Below are 15703 nucleotides of genomic sequence, written 5' to 3' on the forward strand. Positions count from 1 at the left end.
GTGTAAACTTTAAACGAATTTTCGGCACGGGTGGAACTGGCGTGCAGCAGCAGCACAACACTCTCACTTCAACACTGCCCACCGAACACTGGCACGCACGCCATGTTGTTTCTGTTGTCGCCCACGAAGACGCTGACGTATGGGGAGGATGGGGAGCGGTTGAAGCAGCTCGGCACGTTCACGGCCCCAGCGATGCTGGCGTCCACGCGGCTGCTCATGGATGTGCTCAAGACAAAATCGCAGGCAGACATCAAGGCTCTCATGAAGCTGAGCAGCAGCCTGGCAGCCCTCAACTATGACCGGTATGTGTCTCTATATGTGTGCGTGCGTCTGTGTGTGTGTGTGTACGTGTGCGTGTGTCTGTGTGTGTGCATGTGTGCGTGTGAATGTGTGTCTGTGTGTGCACGCTTTTTGCTGTTTGAACTGCCATCGTGTTTCGCTGCAGCCCGCTCCATGGCTCTCTTCTGCTGCATCCAACACACAAACACACACACATGCACATGCACATGTTCCTTGTGGTTTGGTTCTGTGCTGTCAGATATCAGGCGTGGAAGCCGCAGGATGCGACAGCAAAGCCGGACGACGTGACGCTGAAGCAGGCCGCGTTTGCCTTTGACGGGCCAGCGTTTCGTGGCCTGGACATTCGGTCGCTCGATACAAATGCCATTGACTATCTCCAAGAACGCTTGCGCATCCTCTCCGGTCTCTACGGCATGCTTCGACCCCTCGACGTCATCCAACCATACAGGTGTGTGTGTGTGTGTGTGCGTGCGTGTGTGTGCGTGTGTCTCTGTGTGTGTGTGTGTGTGTGCGTGTGTGTGTGTGTGTCTGTGTGTGTCTGTGTGTGTGTCTGTGTGTGCCGGGCGGAAGAGGGATTGCCTGTGTGTGTGGGGGGGGGGGAAGGGAGTTGGTTATGGGTATCCTGGCTGCGCGTGTGTGACGCACGCTGTTGGCGAGTTTGCGAATGCGTGCAACTGCCAGCACCACGCTGTCGTTCGCATGCGTGTATCTGATTCGTCGTCGCCTCACGCTGCGTGTGCTTGGTGCGCAGGTTGGAGATGGGCACAAAGCTGGGCGTGGAAGTGACGTCAACCAAGACACTGTATGACTTTTGGGAAACGCAATCACTGACAGCACACCTGCTCAAGACGGCGCCACGAGACGAGAACGGACGACTGGTCAGTGTGAGGAGTGAACACGTGAAGCGAGAAGGGTGTGTGTGTGTGTGTGTCTGTGTGTGTTTGTGTGCGTGTGTGTGTGTGTGTGTGTGCGTATGTGCGTGTGTGCGTGTGCGTATGTGCGTGTGTCCCAGGTATGAAGCCTGCCTATGTAGAATAGAGGCGGATTAGGGTACGACAAGTGTGACTCTGAAAGGTAACTCAATTGATACGAGCTGCAATCCCAGCGAGAGGACGACGATGACTTGCGGTCAGTGCGCCATATATTTGTACTAGCCAGACAGGCAATGGAAGATACTGAATTCGCGAGCCGGCCCCCGCTTCCTTCATGAGACGCGAGTGTAATTTAGGTCACTGTGTACTTGGCGGCGGCTACTCAAACCCCCAGGAACGACTTTTTTGCAATAGAGGTTTATGTCCCTTGCCTTTACTGGTCGCAAGGGAAACCCGCGCGGCCGCAGTTATGACGCCGCGGTGTGCGTGTGTGCGTGTTTTTGTGTGTGTGTTTGTGTTGGTGTGTGTGTGTGTGTGTGTGTGTGTGTATATGTGTGTCTGTATGATGCTCCTGGGAGCCGTCATTCCCCCATTCACGTGCTTCTCTTCCCTCCTCCTCCCATTCGTCTCGTCCCTGCCCTCTCCCACGTCGCCAGATCGTTGTCAACGTTGCGTCCAACGAATACTCCAAAGTGGTCAACAGAGATGCCCTGACCAGCGCTGGTGCGGCTGCTGGGGGTGTGGTGTGGGTGGACTGCGTGTTCAAGCACGACGGCCGCATCATCTCCACGTATGCAAAGCGAGCGCGCGGGCTGATGGTTCGCCACGCCGGCACGTGCCAGGCCGTGTCACTCGACGACATTCGTGCGTTCAACTTGGAGGGGTACCGCTACAACGCGGCGCAGAGCAGCGAACACGTGCTCGTGTTCACGCGCACAAACGCCCAGTACCAGCAGGCACTTAGAGAGGCAGAGGCGAACAAAACAGGTGGGGCGACGAAGACGAAGGCTAAGGGTAATGGTGATGGAAGGAATGGGAAGAAGAAGGGGAAGAAGAACGACACGAATGACAAGGAAGATGGGGATGGAGAAGAGGAGAAAGAGGAGATGGTTTCCACGGTGGGAAGGAAGGCGCCAGCCAAGCAAAGCAAAGCGACAAGGAGGGGTAAGGGTGCAGCCAACCGTAGCAGTGACAACGATGATGACGATGATGATGATGGTACTGCGGCGACGAAGAAGGCAAGGCGGGGCACTGGTGGTGGAGAGACCAAGCAGCCCAGTGCCGGCGTTCGCAGATCCGCACGCTTACGCAAGTGAACATGTGTGTGTGTGTGTGTGTGTGCGTCGCGGCTTAACTCGCCAACAGCTTCAGAGGAGAGCTCGTTTGTCAATTATAAACTGTTGTTCCTCTGGAACACGAGTGCAGATAACATGGCATCAAACAAGCAAAAGGACAAGGCCCGACAACAAAGACGCACACGAAGAGAAAGAGACAGACAGAGAGACAGAGAGACAGAAGACAGACAGACAGACAGAGTCAGGTGGTTGTTTAACAAGGGTTGCACAAGCATGCACACGTTGGTCAGCATGCATTGGGGATGGCTGCAATACCACAACACGTTCAAATGCATACGCGTATGAACATCATGATCGTCGTGGACAAGGCGATGAAGGCGTTGTTGTCGCATTGATATGATGGTAAGGATCGCAATGGTTTCTTGATCATAGATTCGTGCTGGTGATCGTATTACGGGGCGAGTTTGCCAACACAGCAGTTGTCCAGCATGCCAGCCACGTTCACCCAGGGGTGATAGTGGTCAAACAGCTTTGTCGCGTCTTTCCCCTGATGACGACGGGAAGAGGAGACAAGATGACGAGGAGGGGGCGTGAGATGAGTGTGATGTGAAAGGGGAGAGAGGATAAGAGCAAGCGGGGCAAGGAACACAGTGTCACACAAACACACACACGTGTTCACGCACACACACACACGCACACGTGTTCACGCACACACACGCACACACAACACACACACGCACGTGTTCACGCACACACACGCAAATGCATTCATTCACATCCACACGCACGCATTCACACACGCAAACGACTACCATACCGCTCCCTTCATGAGCTGCGCGCGGCCGCCGGGGTGAAAGTCCAGATATGGCGTCACATTGAAGACGTAGCCACGGATCGCCATCCAAATCTCGCCCTCGGGACCCTTGGAAACGAAGAGTGAGAGTGTGCGAGAGAAGGGGGAGGAAATGTACAAGAAGGGCGTCAGTAAGGAGCGGCCGTGGATGACGTCAACAGTTGGGGCCGTGGAGCACATCCACGTTCAACAACATCAAACGCACGCACACACACACACACACACACACATACGCACACACACACACATACACGCGCGCGCACACCTTGTGTTGTGCGAGCTCTTCCTTTGTGATGGGTTCACGGGATTGCCTGCGTGAGCCGGCGAGGCTGGGGCCTTTCTTGTTCTTCAACTTGACCCAGTCCATCAAGCTGTGCCCAGGCTTCAGCGCAACCTGCAGCCTTCCGGCACCAGCGCCTGTTACGACAACACGTGGCAGAGCGAAGGCAAAACGTGTGGGAGAAGGAGGTGGGTACACGCACATGCTTGTAAGAGGCGACAGAGACCGATAAGGCTACAGACAAACGCGCGCGCGCGCACACACACACACACACACACACACACACACACACACACACACACACACACACACACACACACACACACACACACACACACACACACACACACACACACACACACACAAGCGCCTACCTTTGGCCATGGTCGGTTTGAGGTGCGATGACATGTTCCAATGCTGCTTGCCCTTGGTCGGTTCCTCCTTCCTTCTGCCTACTCCTCGTCCTCGGCTTCGCCTGCGTTCGCTTCCTCACCAGCCGCACAGCTGTTATTGTTGTCGTTGTTGGCACGGCTCAAATGACGAGAAGTGAGCATTGCAACCGCCGGCTTTGAATTGCGCGGACACGGTTGTGGAGCATTTGTGGATAACTTCAGGTGATTGTCATGCCGCACAAACCCCCGATGCAACAAGCACACACACGCCAACAAACCAAACAGCGACCAGGTACGTGTTCGCTCACCTTCGTGTTTGTGTTTCTGCGACGGCGTGGCTGCTGTGATCATTTCCTTCATCCGCTCATTCATTCATTCTGTTGTCGCCGCACTCGACACACAGCACTGCCCAAGCAAGAGGGGGGTCGACAAGCCACCAATCGACAGAGCGTCCTTCGACAGCACCCTCACCCCATCGCCCAAGTTTCCGCCTCCTTCGACACACACCAAGTAACACGTGCACGCGCGCGTGTGTTGGGGGTTGGTTGAAGTACATGGTGTGATGCCAAGACGTGCCAGAAGCCGTCGCACCCAACCAGCAAGAGCAAGAGCAACGACAACGAGAGGCTCATCGTCGCGGACAACGGCACGCCAGAAAAAGGGACGGTTGCAACACGAAAGCGCGGGCAGCACAAAGACACCGCCAACACCAAGCCCGGCAGCGCACGAAGCAGAGAAGGACCCGCAGACCATCGCCGCCGAACTCGAGGCAGAGCTCGGCTTTGCGGTTGATATCGAAGAGCAGCGCAAGCTACTCGCTGGTGAGCTTAGCCGTCGCACATCGGGCCGCTCCCGTCGACAACGCCCATCCAGCGTGAGTGTGTGTGTGTGTGTGCGCGCGCATCGTGTGGCGCCTGTTTCATGTGCGTATTTGTCTGTGTGTGTGTGTGTGTCCACGCGTGCGCTCATACTCAGGGCATCTAGCGCTCTGTCGACCACGTGTTTCGTTCTGTTGATGTGTTTGCCGCATGCGTGCATGGCATGTGCGCCTGCTGTGTCGGCCACAAATGGCCCACTCATGTCTGACTTGTCATGCGTTGTTAGCTTGACGACACCCTCTTTGCAAGCCATCGGGAACAAGCCCTCCTTGAGCGTGCACTACGGGTATGCTTCTGTCATGAGCAACTGTATTGTTGGTGTGTCCGTGGGTGTGTGTGTGTGTGGATTTTGCTTTGTTTAGTGTAGATGTGCATGCACTGTCCGTAAAGATGAAGTTGGCTGTACAATGCTGCTCACGTTTGTGCGGATGCTTGCATGCCAACGATGGCTTTCGACAGGCGTCGCTGTGTGAAGCCAAAGAGCACGTGCAGGTCAACGACGACGACGAGGAGGAGGAGGAAGCAAATCAGGGAGAGGACGAGCAAGGAAGCCGTTCTGGCCCGGGACTGAACGTATCGGAGGTCCTTGACACACCCGCATTCGCCGTCAAGCAGCCCTCACACCGGTGGACATCTGACGAGGAGGAAGAGCAGGAGGAAGTGGAAGAGGAAGAAGGAGAAGAAAGCGAAGACGCAAAGGGGCAAGCCGACAACGAGGAGAAAGGCAAAGGAGAGTTTGGTGTTGCTGCATTTGCTGTCAAGCAAGCCTCAAACGGGTGGTCATCTGACGACGACGAGGACGAGGAGGAAGAAGAAGAAGGCGCGGAAGAAGTAGAGCAGCAAGAGGAAGAGGAAGAGGAAGAGGAGGAGGAGGAGGAGGAAGAGGAAAGTCAAGAAGAAGAAGACAACGACGAAGAGGAAGAGGAAGTTCAAGAAGTGGGAGAGTTTGGTGTTGCTGCATTTGCTGTGAAGCGAGCCTCGCACGGGTGGTCATCTGACGACGACGACGACGAAGCAGAGGAAGAAAGGGAACAAGCGGAAGCAGAGGCGCCGCGTGAGGTTGGTGTTGCCGCGTTTGCCACAAAGCAAGCGTCCTACGGCTTGTCATCCTCATCATCATCGTCATCGTCAACCTCGCCATCAGCACCGCCAGGTGACGACAACAGCGGGGACGAGGAAGAAGAGGAGGGGTCTGTGTACGTTGTCAGCAGCGGCAGCAGCGCGCTCGGCGACGAGGAAGTGATTGTCATTGACGACGACGACGACGAACAGGAGGACGAGGACGAGGAAGAAGAGGACAAACAAGCAGTTGAAGAAGGAGTTGAAGGGGAGGAAGAAGCAGCAGCAGCTGAAGAGGAGGAGGCCGTCGAAGAAGGAGCATCTTCTCGTGTAACCGGCAGCCCGAAGAAAGAACAAGTCCAACAACACCCATCCCCAAAGCAGGCCCCGGTACAGCTGGAACAGCGGCAGCAACAGAAGAAGCGGGCGGCAGGGAAGCAAACGAGCGAAACCCGCAGCAAGCGCGCAAAGACAGCCCGCCATCAGTCACGGAACAAGCAGAAAAAGCAGAAGAAGGAAGAAGAGCAACAACAACAACAACAACAACAGCAGCAGTCTTCGCCGGTTGCATCGGTGCCAGCACTTTCACCCAAGCAGGAGGCAGTGGTACCAACACAGCCACCAACAGCGGCACCACCAGCGGCACCAACAGCCCGCAGAGCGGTGAGGAAGACAGGAGCACCGGCGCGAGCAACGCGATTGCAGCGGACGCCGCCAGCACCAGCGACCACAGCGCAAGCACCAGCACAGCGAACCAAGACGCGCAAGCGTACTAACAGCAGCGGTAGCAGCAGCAGCAGCAGTAGTGCCAAGCGGAGTGCACAAGCGACAAGAGCACGCAAAGGCGCGAGTAAGAAGAGCTTGACAGCGAGGCGCGGCCGGAAGACAACGGGAGCGGCATCGCCACTTGTACCGGACACGGCAGATCCAGCAGCAACACCGAAAGCGCCGATAACACCAGTGACACCACCACCACCACCAGCAGCAGCAGCAACCACAGGAGGAGGGGGAGGAGGAGGACGAGGAGGAGAGGTTGGTTCGCGCACGCCGAGTCGCGGAAGCAGCCGCCGCCGCAGTCACTCCAGCGACGGTACGCCGTGACTGCTGCTGGTATTGGAGGAGAGGGGAGGACGTGATGGGGCTGATATGATTGGAGACTTTGTAGGGGGTGGATGGAGGTGGTATTGGACCCCTGCGATGGCTCGTGCGCGCCTCACTCTGCTGCATGCATGCATGCACTCTTGACTGTGTGTTTTGTTGGGCCTTGCAGCCAAGCCAGCGAGGAGCAACTCGCCACAGAAACTCCCAGAGGAACGAGGTGTGTCACACCATCGGTGCATTCGCGTGCATGCACGCTTGCTTGCTTGTTTGGCTTGTTCATGTTCCTGTCGTTCACACTCCGTTCCTGCTGATCCTGCTGCTGGTCCTGTGGCACCTGCTTGTCATTTGCTTTGCCGTCGTCGTTTGTCAGTGAGCACCACCTGTGCACGCAAGCCCTCCATTCAGCTCCGCAGAAGCATTACACAGAGGGTGAGTTTTGGAGTGTGCGAGTGCGTGTGTGTGAATTGTGTGGGGATGTGGGTGTGGGTGGGTGTGCACGTGCGTGTGTCCGATGGCTGCCTGTCACGCCGTCGTCCCCCTCATGATCATCACCACCACCACCATCACCACCATCACCACCATCACCACCCTCGTGTTTACGCCTTGGGGTTTCGTGTGTGCAGCGGTTCTTCATTGCGAGTGCGGACGTGATCACGGCTTTAACGCGCCCCATCTGCGTCGCCGAATCCCTCATCAACACGAACGCAGCGCTCTACCGCTGACCCGTGTGCGACAACAACAACAACAACAACAACAACAACAACAACAACAACAACAACAACAACAACAACAACAACAACAACAACAACAACAGCAACAGCAACAGCAACAACAACAACAACAACAACAACAACAACAACAACAACAACAACAACAACAACAACAACAACAACAACAACAACAACAGAGATGGCTGCGCGTGCGGAGTTGGAGGCGCTGGTGCGCGGGGACGCCGTGCTGTCTGCGTTTGAGAACACCGGTGGTAGCAACAGCAACAACAACAGCAGCAGCAGCAACAGCAATGATGCCAGCGACATGATCAGCACCAACACCAGCAACAACAACAACGTGAGCAGTGGTGGTGATGGCGACGGTGACAAGGTGATGAAGCGGCCACGCCTGGTGACGAAGACGGCAGGAGGCGAGACAACAGAACTGGAGACGAAGGTGAAGGAGGAGGCAGAGGAGAGCATACACGAAGCACACCTTAACGCCCATGATGACAGCAGTGCACTCGATGGTGGTGAAGGAGGTGCTCGTGGAGGTGATGACGGTGGTGATGATGATGGCGTGGGCACAGCGCGGTCGGGCGCCTCATCAACGGCACCCGACGATGCGCGCAACAACCACGATGATGGCGATGGTGACAACCACGATGATGAAGTTGGTGGTGGCAGAAATGCGGCGACGGTCCACGGGTATCCGCACTCGAAGGTTTCCTACTTCAACATTGTCGACTGCCCCGTCTTCCACCCGTCGGTGAGTCCCTGATTGTCTTTATACTTGTGTGACTGTGGGTGAGTGTGTCTACGTGGGTGTCTCTGTCTCTGTCTCTGTCTCCCTACCTCTCTGCCTCCCTGCTTCCTGTCTCGTTGCTCCCGTTTCACCCCGTCGTCAAACTCATCTTGTCGTCAACACCGCTCCGCTCTTGCCAGGTGGAGGAGTTCAGCAACCCGCTCAAGTACATCGCAGCCATTCGACATGAAGGTGAGCAAAGCATCTTGTGTCACTCCAACCGCCACTCGCGACCAAACCAACCCATCACCCCATTCTTGCCACCTCCCCCACCCTCACTTCCCCAACCCCATTACCACCCCTTCCACCACCTGCAGCGGAGAAGTTTGGTATCTGCGTGATCCGGCCGCCGGATGTGTGGCAGCCGCCGTGCGTTCTCGACGAGCGTGACTTCTACTTCTCCACCCGCTCAGAGCGCACACACCAGCTGTTCCGCCGCCGTAACGCACGCTCCCTCTTCCTGGACGCCCTGCGCGCGCACTTGCACACGGAGGGCATCGCGCTTGACCCATGGCCGATGCTGGCGCAGGTGGAGGTGGACTTGTACCGCCTGTACCACATTGTGCTTCGGTTTGGCGGCGCGCAGGTCATCACAGACTCACACGCGGTGCGTTGCCGCTGCTTTTGGTGGGGTTGGGGTGGTGATAGTGTGTGTGTGGATGTGTGTGTGTGTGTGTGGGGGGGGGGGGGGGTGTATGTGTATGTGTGTATTTGGATGTTCGCGTTCATATTCACCTTCGTTCTTGTGAATTCACACATTTGTGTGTGTGCAGTGGGGCGATGTTGCTGAACGTCTGGGCATTCCGCGCTTTTCCACGCGCCCAACCGCCATGTTCACCCTCTACACCAAGTACCTCCTCTCATACTCCATGCTCAGGTCAGGAGGACGTTTGATGTGACTCTACTTGCGTCATGCCTGTGTGTGTGTGTGTGTGTGTGTGTGTGTGTGTGTGTGTGTGTGTGTGTGTGTGTGTGTGTGTGTGTGCTTTGTTGAGTGACTATTCCGCGGGTTGCCCTCACCGTGTCATGACATCCTCCTACCCTTGTCCCTGTCTTCCATCCTCCCCTCGGGTAGCGATGCCGAGCGCGCGCGTCTGGAGCGGGAGGTGCGCCTCAACCGCAGCCACCCATCCCACTGCGACGAGGTACACACACACACACACACACACACACATCAAATCACAGACGTCATCGTTGCGGTGTCGTTGTTGATATTGCTGGTGCTGATGACCTGCGCCTGTTGCTTTGCGGTACAGCATCTGCTTGTACGTAGATTGCGCTCACGTGAGTGGTGTGATGCGATTTCACTCTTTTTGTGTGTGCACAGCCATTTGGGTTTGGGTCCGGGATGCAGCACTCGCTGGCGTCGTTCAAGCGCATGGACCAGGCCTGGCGCAGGTAACGCGCACGCGATGAATAGTCGCGATTGTGTGCACTTGTTTGTTTGTTTGTTTGGTTGGCTGGTTGGTTGGTTGGTTGGTTGTTTGTTTGTTTGTTTGTTTGTTTGTTTGGTTGGTTGGTTGGTTGGTTGGTTGGTTGGTTGGTTGTTTGGTTTGTTCTCTCCTTGCGTGTACCTGCTGTGCTTGCACTGCACCACTTGCATCTTTCACCCACCCATGATGCGACTGCTGCTGCAGGCGGGTGTATGGCGCCGAGTTTGCGACTGCGCTGCCGCCCGAGGCCGAGATTGAGAAGAAGTACTGGGAAACGGTGACGGGGGAGGAGCACTTCAACACGTTCTACGGCAGCGACATTGACACCACCGTGCACGGCAGGTAGGGCGCGCGCAACCCACGCGGTCGTGGTGGTGGTGGTGGTGGTGGTGGGAGTGAGTGAGACAGAGAGAGTGTGTGTGAGTGAGTGAGAATGAGATAATGGCAATACAACATGATGGCAGTGTGGTGGAAGCTTGGCACACGCACACACGCACGCACAACCTTATCACCTCCACTCACCCACCCACTCGCGTTGCCCTCGACCATATCCACTTACCATGCCCGTCTTCCTCCCTCTCGCAACCATATCCACCACCCACCACCAGCGCGTTCCCGACGTCGCCAAAGGAGGTGTACTCGCGGTTTGGGTTCAACCTGAACGTGCTGCCTGGCGTGCCGGAGTCGATGCTCAAGTACCTTGACGGCATCTCGGGCATCAGCATGCCCTGGCTCTATGTCGGCATGCTCTTCTCCTCTTTTTGCTGGCACGTCGAGGACAACTTCCTCTACAGCATCAATTACATGCACTTTGGCGACGGCAAGCGCTGGTACGGCGTGCCTTCCAGCCACGCCCACAAGCTGGAGGCCGCGTTTCAAAAGCATCTGCCAAACGAGTTTAGGAACAACCCAAGCCTCATGCACGACCTCGTCACACAGGTGCCGTGATGCGGAGGCAGTGGAACTGAGAGGCGGGGCGGTTGGGTGCGGTGTGTATGTCTGTGTGTGTGTATGTGTGTGTGTGTATATGTGCGTGCGTGCGTGCGTGCGTGCGTGCGTGCGTGCGTGCGTGCGTGCGTGTGTGGATGTGTGTGTGTGTGTCTGTTTTTTTTCTATCCATCTGTCTGCGTGTGTGTCGCTGAGGAGTTCTCAACCTTGTTACCTTCTCCTTCTGTGATTTTCCTTGCGAGCGTGTTCCTCATCCCTTTCCCTCCTCGACTCTTCATTCAGGTGCCGCCGGATGTGCTTGCCGCTGAGGGCGTGCTCATCTCGACGTGCGTGCAGAAGCCGCGCGACTACGTGGTGACGTTTCCCCAGGCCTACCACGCCGGCTTCAGCCAGGGGTTCAACTGCTGCGAGGCCGTCAACTTTGCTGCCGCCGACTGGCTCCCTTTCGGTACTGCGTCTGTGTGTGTGTGTGTGTGTGTGTGTGTGTGTGTGTGTGTGTGTGTGTGTGTGTGTGTGTGTGTGTTTGGGGGGGGGGGGGGGGTTGGATTTTCTGTATTTGGATTTCTGTGTGTCTGTGTCGACCTGCCTCTGCCGTTACCTTGTTGTGGACCACAAATCACATTCACTGACGCTGCTGACGCCATTTCGCTCACCCACCATCCCCCCTCATCTCTGCTCCTTGCCCCCCACACCATCATAAACATTATCACCACTGCAGGCATGCGTGCGATGCAGCAGTATCAGCTCGAGAAGCGGCCGACGACGCTCGACCAGGAGAAGCTCCTGTGCCAAGTCGCCCTGCAAGAGGTGACGATAATTGTGGTCGTTGTTGTGGTCGTGACGATAATTGTAGTCGTAGTCGCACTTGGTTACTGTCGCAACTCCTGACATTGCATACCATTGGGCCGGTCTGTGCTCACCTCACATCTTCGATGTTGCCGTTTGCTTGTGTGCTCTCCTCGTGTCCGTCTCCCCATCTCTGCACCACCGTTGTTTTCCCTCCAATCACGTTTGCATGTGTCAGACGGACCGGGACATGCTGCGCTACGCATTTCCGCTCGTCAAGCAGATTATCGCCAAGGAACTCCGCATCAGACGCAGCCGCCTTGCACAGGTGTAGTGTACATATGTGTGTGTACATATGTGTGTGGTTGTGTGTGCGTATATGTGTGTGTGTGTGCGTATATGTGTGTGTGTGTACTTGTGTGTACTTTGTGCGTGTGCGTGCGTGTGTGTGTTGCAACTGCGCAATTCTGCGTTTGTCACATGCACACCACGTGCATGCGTGCCTTCCATCAAATCTCTCACGTCCCACTTCTCCCTCTCCCTTCTCTCTTCCCATTCCCATCCCCCGGGCCACCAGCTGCCGCTGCGGACGCTGTCGGAAGCGATTCGCACGAATGCGGAGGTGTTTGACGTGCAGGACCCGTCGTCCTCGTCCTCTTCCATGCGTACGCAAAAGCACGCGATGCAGACAATTGAGACGATGGCCACGCGCATGCGAATGGCCCGCGGCCTCGGCAAGTCCACGGCAGAGGACGTGCGGGGCGCTGCGCTGGAGAACATGTGCATGGCGTGCGGCAGCTGTCGTCGCATCTGCTTCCTCTCTGCCGTCATGGTTTCCCCCGGCACGTCGCTGCGGTTTGAGAGGGAGGGGGTGCGCACGCGCTACGATGAGGATGACGAGGCCGAGGGCCGTGGTCGCCGGCAACACCGCCACCACCATGCCAGCAGCAGCAACAAGATCAGCAACAAGAGCAGCAGCAGCAGCGAGGGAGGGGATGATGGCAGCGGCGGTGACGGGCACAACAGCCGCGAGCATGGTAGCAGTGACGGCAGCAGCGATGCGGGTGGACCGCCGCAGCTGTGCTGTGTTGACTGCACGATCCGACACGAGCGGGAGCTGCAGGGGCACATGGAGTGCCTTGTTGTCCGGTTTGGGGAGGAGGACCTGCGGGCGGTGGTGAAGGAGATTACGCGCAAGGTGGAAGGGCTCGAGCCCGTCCCCGTCGAGGAATACTACGGCCTGCTCTGATGATAGAGGCGGTGGTGGTGGTGGTGGTGGTGGTGGTGGTGGTGGTGGGCGATTTGTGAGAGTGGGTGTTGGGGGGGGGGGCGGGGCGGTGTGATTTGGTTTGCTTCTTTTCTATCTGCAAGAGTATTTGCTCCGTAGTGTGTTTGATGTGTGTGTTTGATGTGTGAATGGGCCATCATTCCACTTTCTCGTGCTCACGTCCATTTGAAGCCACTTCTCATGTTGTGGTGCAATGCACACGATTCTCGCTATCACAACGTCCAAAGACTTGAGTGGCCCGAGTGTTTTATTTGCATATGCGGTGTTTCTGGAGTAAACGTACAACAGTTGAATCCCATGTGAAAGAAGGCAACACGACGCTCAGGGCTTCTTCAGCATGGATGTCAGGCGGAAGTGGCTTCGCAGGTCTTCTTGCAAGTGCTGTGTGTGTGTGTGTGTGTGTGTGTGTGTGTGTGTGTGTGTGTGTGTGTGTGTGTGTGTGTGTGTGTGTGTGTGCAAACGTTAGTAAGGAGCTCGTGGCAAGAACAACACCGGCACGCACATATACACACACCTGTCCCTTGAAGAAGTAGAAACCGCCAAAAAGGGCGCCAAAAAGGCGTTTGGCGTGGCTTCGCAAGCGCCAGCCACGCGAGACACACATCACAGCAACAGCCACATCAAGCGCCATCACAGCTATGAGCAGCTGCATGCATCAAAAGCAAGTGATGATTACAGGTAGTGCAAGGAGAGCAGGCGAAGTTGATGTGAGTGAGTGATGCTCTAATGAGTCATTGACCTGGCAACCACTGTCACACGCCACACACTCACGCTCACACGTGCTCATCACCTGGGCGCTTGTCAAGTCGAAGAACGGGAATCGGATGAGGGCGCGGTCGAACTGGGCGTTGAGGAATGTGCTCATGGCGAGCAGAGCCATGATAACGCCTGCGCAGACAGGCAGACAGCGCAACAAAGGGGGCAAAACCAAGCAGTGGCATGAGGAACGGCAGGATGGGTGAGATCTGATGATGGGCAAATCAAACACAAAGACGCACACATACACACGCATACACACACATACATACACACAAACATGACCATGTGCACCCACACTCTAAACATGCAGATCTGATGGAAGCAAGCATGCACTTACGAGCACATGCACGCTGCAGTAACACAAACCTGAAGCGCCAACGCCAAGGATTGCACGACGTGTCAAAAGCATTTGAACAACAGACCCGAGGCTGGAGAACATGGCTATTGCAACACACCACGGACACAGGGACACGCATGCGTCAGGGCAAGATGTAGTGCCAAGCTGCCAAGGGAAGGCACAGCAGCAGCTTGACAATAGGGCAACTGTAACAGTGCAACCGCAAACCAAAGCATCATACACTGCTCGACTGCTTGCAAGCAGGCAAGCATACTCCATGTAACCACGCATCAACACTTCGTAATCACAGCACGACGACTGAAATAACCTACCTGCACCAGAACAGAATGCCCAAAACTCTGATGGTGAACCGTTCAAATAGACGGAGGGGACGATGAGGACCAAAGCCCAGGTATTGAGCACTGGTGGTGTCGGTGGTGATAGACGTGATGGTTGATGATGAGAGGGAAAGTGGTGAGTAATGAACTGATGGCAATGGCGGTGGCGTTGCCGTTCAATGGCATGGCTGAGTCAATGTGTCGGCTTTGTGTGGTTGACGTATGGGTTCTATGGTTGTGAATGGCAACGGGATTGCAGCACAGTATCATGAACGAGAATTACGAATGACTGACAAGCGTGCATCATTGTCGAGTGGCTGAGCGCGGACGTGAACATCGTACGTATCACGCCTGAATAGAGGTCAGAACGCAGTCCACCATTGTGAGACATGTGTCAGCAACGCTGCAACATGACAAACACAGGCATGTACACACAAACGCATCAACACAACAGGTGCACACAGCGCACACACACAGAGACACATACGAACACACTGAACGCACAGACGAGCAAGCACACATACACACACACGCCTTGTTTACCGCTTGCGGGCCTGTGTTCGAAGTTGCGCCGTATGAAAGAATGGAAACGAGGACGTTTCCTGAGGAGGATTACCAGGCTGGACATGGCAAGAAACACTGCAGCAGTCGGCCCGGCAGGCAGAGCATATGTGGTTCAGGTTGGTACATGGTTCGTGAATGTCAGGCGTGCGTGTGTGTTCATGAGTACGAAGAAACGAGCATGAGGGCATGAGGGCATGAGAGCAGCACCAACACAAAAAGCGCAGAAGCTGGCGCTGTTCATTGCGCAGTACGTACATACTCAACTACCCCCTGCGCCAAGAAAGACTCTATCCCAGCAAAACCACGTACATCCGTCGTGTCTTACCGTAAATGTCCAACTCCCATGGTTTGATCACGCCATAGCGAAAAGCCAAGAACTACAGCATGGATGCGTTTGATGATGAAGTTGTAGGAGGGGCATGCGCGCCTGAATACTTGAATACCAACACACGTGCGCACTCGAGCATGCCAGCGCACACATCGTTGTGCATGCTTGCATGCAAGCATGCACATTCACATGCACGCATGTGTGATATCAGCTTACCGCTTCTTTCGCTGATACGCGGCCGCCATGCGATATGAACGTGGCTATGGGGTCTGCTTTTATCTTGTTGATCATGTGGTCGAAGATGCTCCAGTTCTGCTCGTAATATGCTGCTGCCACAAACGCGGCGCCAGTGATCTGCGTTGACGGAATGGGCATGG

At 55.8% G+C, this 15703-nt stretch overlaps 5 protein-coding genes across 5 annotated transcripts in view; 3 read left to right on the forward strand and 2 right to left on the reverse strand.

The window, feature by feature from the left end:
- Positions 1-30: 30 nt before the first annotated feature.
- On the forward strand, positions 31-2626 carry PTSG_12829 (uncharacterized protein). Its single transcript, XM_004989798.1, has 4 exons — positions 31-302; positions 539-748; positions 1052-1178; positions 1829-2626. The coding sequence occupies exons 1-4, from the start codon at positions 103-105 to the stop codon at positions 2486-2488; spliced, it is 1197 nt and encodes a 398-aa protein (XP_004989855.1). The 5' UTR covers positions 31-102; the 3' UTR covers positions 2489-2626.
- On the reverse strand, positions 2501-4137 carry PTSG_09057 (uncharacterized protein). Its single transcript, XM_004989799.1, has 4 exons — positions 3975-4137; positions 3586-3737; positions 3285-3389; positions 2501-3014 (listed from the first exon to the last, which is right to left on the reverse strand). Exons 1-4 carry the CDS (start codon positions 4006-4008, stop codon positions 2919-2921), a joined length of 387 nt encoding a protein of 128 aa, XP_004989856.1. The 5' UTR covers positions 4009-4137; the 3' UTR covers positions 2501-2918.
- A 217-nt stretch (positions 4138-4354) lies between these two features.
- Positions 4355-6705, forward strand: PTSG_12830 (uncharacterized protein; the record flags this gene model as incomplete). The annotated part of the gene is made up of 4 exons (XM_004989800.1): positions 4355-4866; positions 5097-5156; positions 5330-6483; positions 6510-6705. Exons 1-4 carry the CDS (start codon positions 4555-4557, stop codon positions 6703-6705), a joined length of 1722 nt encoding a protein of 573 aa, XP_004989857.1. The 5' UTR covers positions 4355-4554.
- A 1234-nt stretch (positions 6706-7939) lies between these two features.
- PTSG_09058 (uncharacterized protein) lies at positions 7940-12961 on the forward strand (the record flags this gene model as incomplete). The annotated part of the gene is made up of 12 exons (XM_004989801.1): positions 7940-8509; positions 8686-8737; positions 8863-9152; positions 9319-9422; positions 9621-9690; positions 9873-9943; positions 10183-10320; positions 10587-10917; positions 11209-11374; positions 11645-11733; positions 11951-12040; positions 12290-12961. 12 exons carry the CDS (start codon positions 7940-7942, stop codon positions 12959-12961), a joined length of 2643 nt encoding a protein of 880 aa, XP_004989858.1.
- A 360-nt stretch (positions 12962-13321) lies between these two features.
- PTSG_12831 (uncharacterized protein) overlaps positions 13322-15703 on the reverse strand; it is a gene marked incomplete at both ends in the record, with an annotated part of 3058 nt that continues 676 nt past the window's right edge. Inside the window, 9 exons of the mRNA XM_004989802.1 lie at positions 13322-13381; positions 13515-13646; positions 13791-13888; positions 14126-14200; positions 14429-14518; positions 14729-14785; positions 14978-15073; positions 15324-15375; positions 15543-15680. Of these exons, the coding sequence (XP_004989859.1) occupies positions 13322-13381; positions 13515-13646; positions 13791-13888; positions 14126-14200; positions 14429-14518; positions 14729-14785; positions 14978-15073; positions 15324-15375; positions 15543-15680 (798 nt within the window). The remainder of the gene's footprint in view (positions 13382-13514; positions 13647-13790; positions 13889-14125; positions 14201-14428; positions 14519-14728; positions 14786-14977; positions 15074-15323; positions 15376-15542; positions 15681-15703) is intronic.

The sequence above is a fragment of the Salpingoeca rosetta genome, assembly GCF_000188695.1.
Source record: "Salpingoeca rosetta unplaced genomic scaffold supercont1.27, whole genome shotgun sequence".
NCBI classification, from domain to species: Eukaryota; class Choanoflagellata; order Craspedida; family Salpingoecidae; genus Salpingoeca; species Salpingoeca rosetta.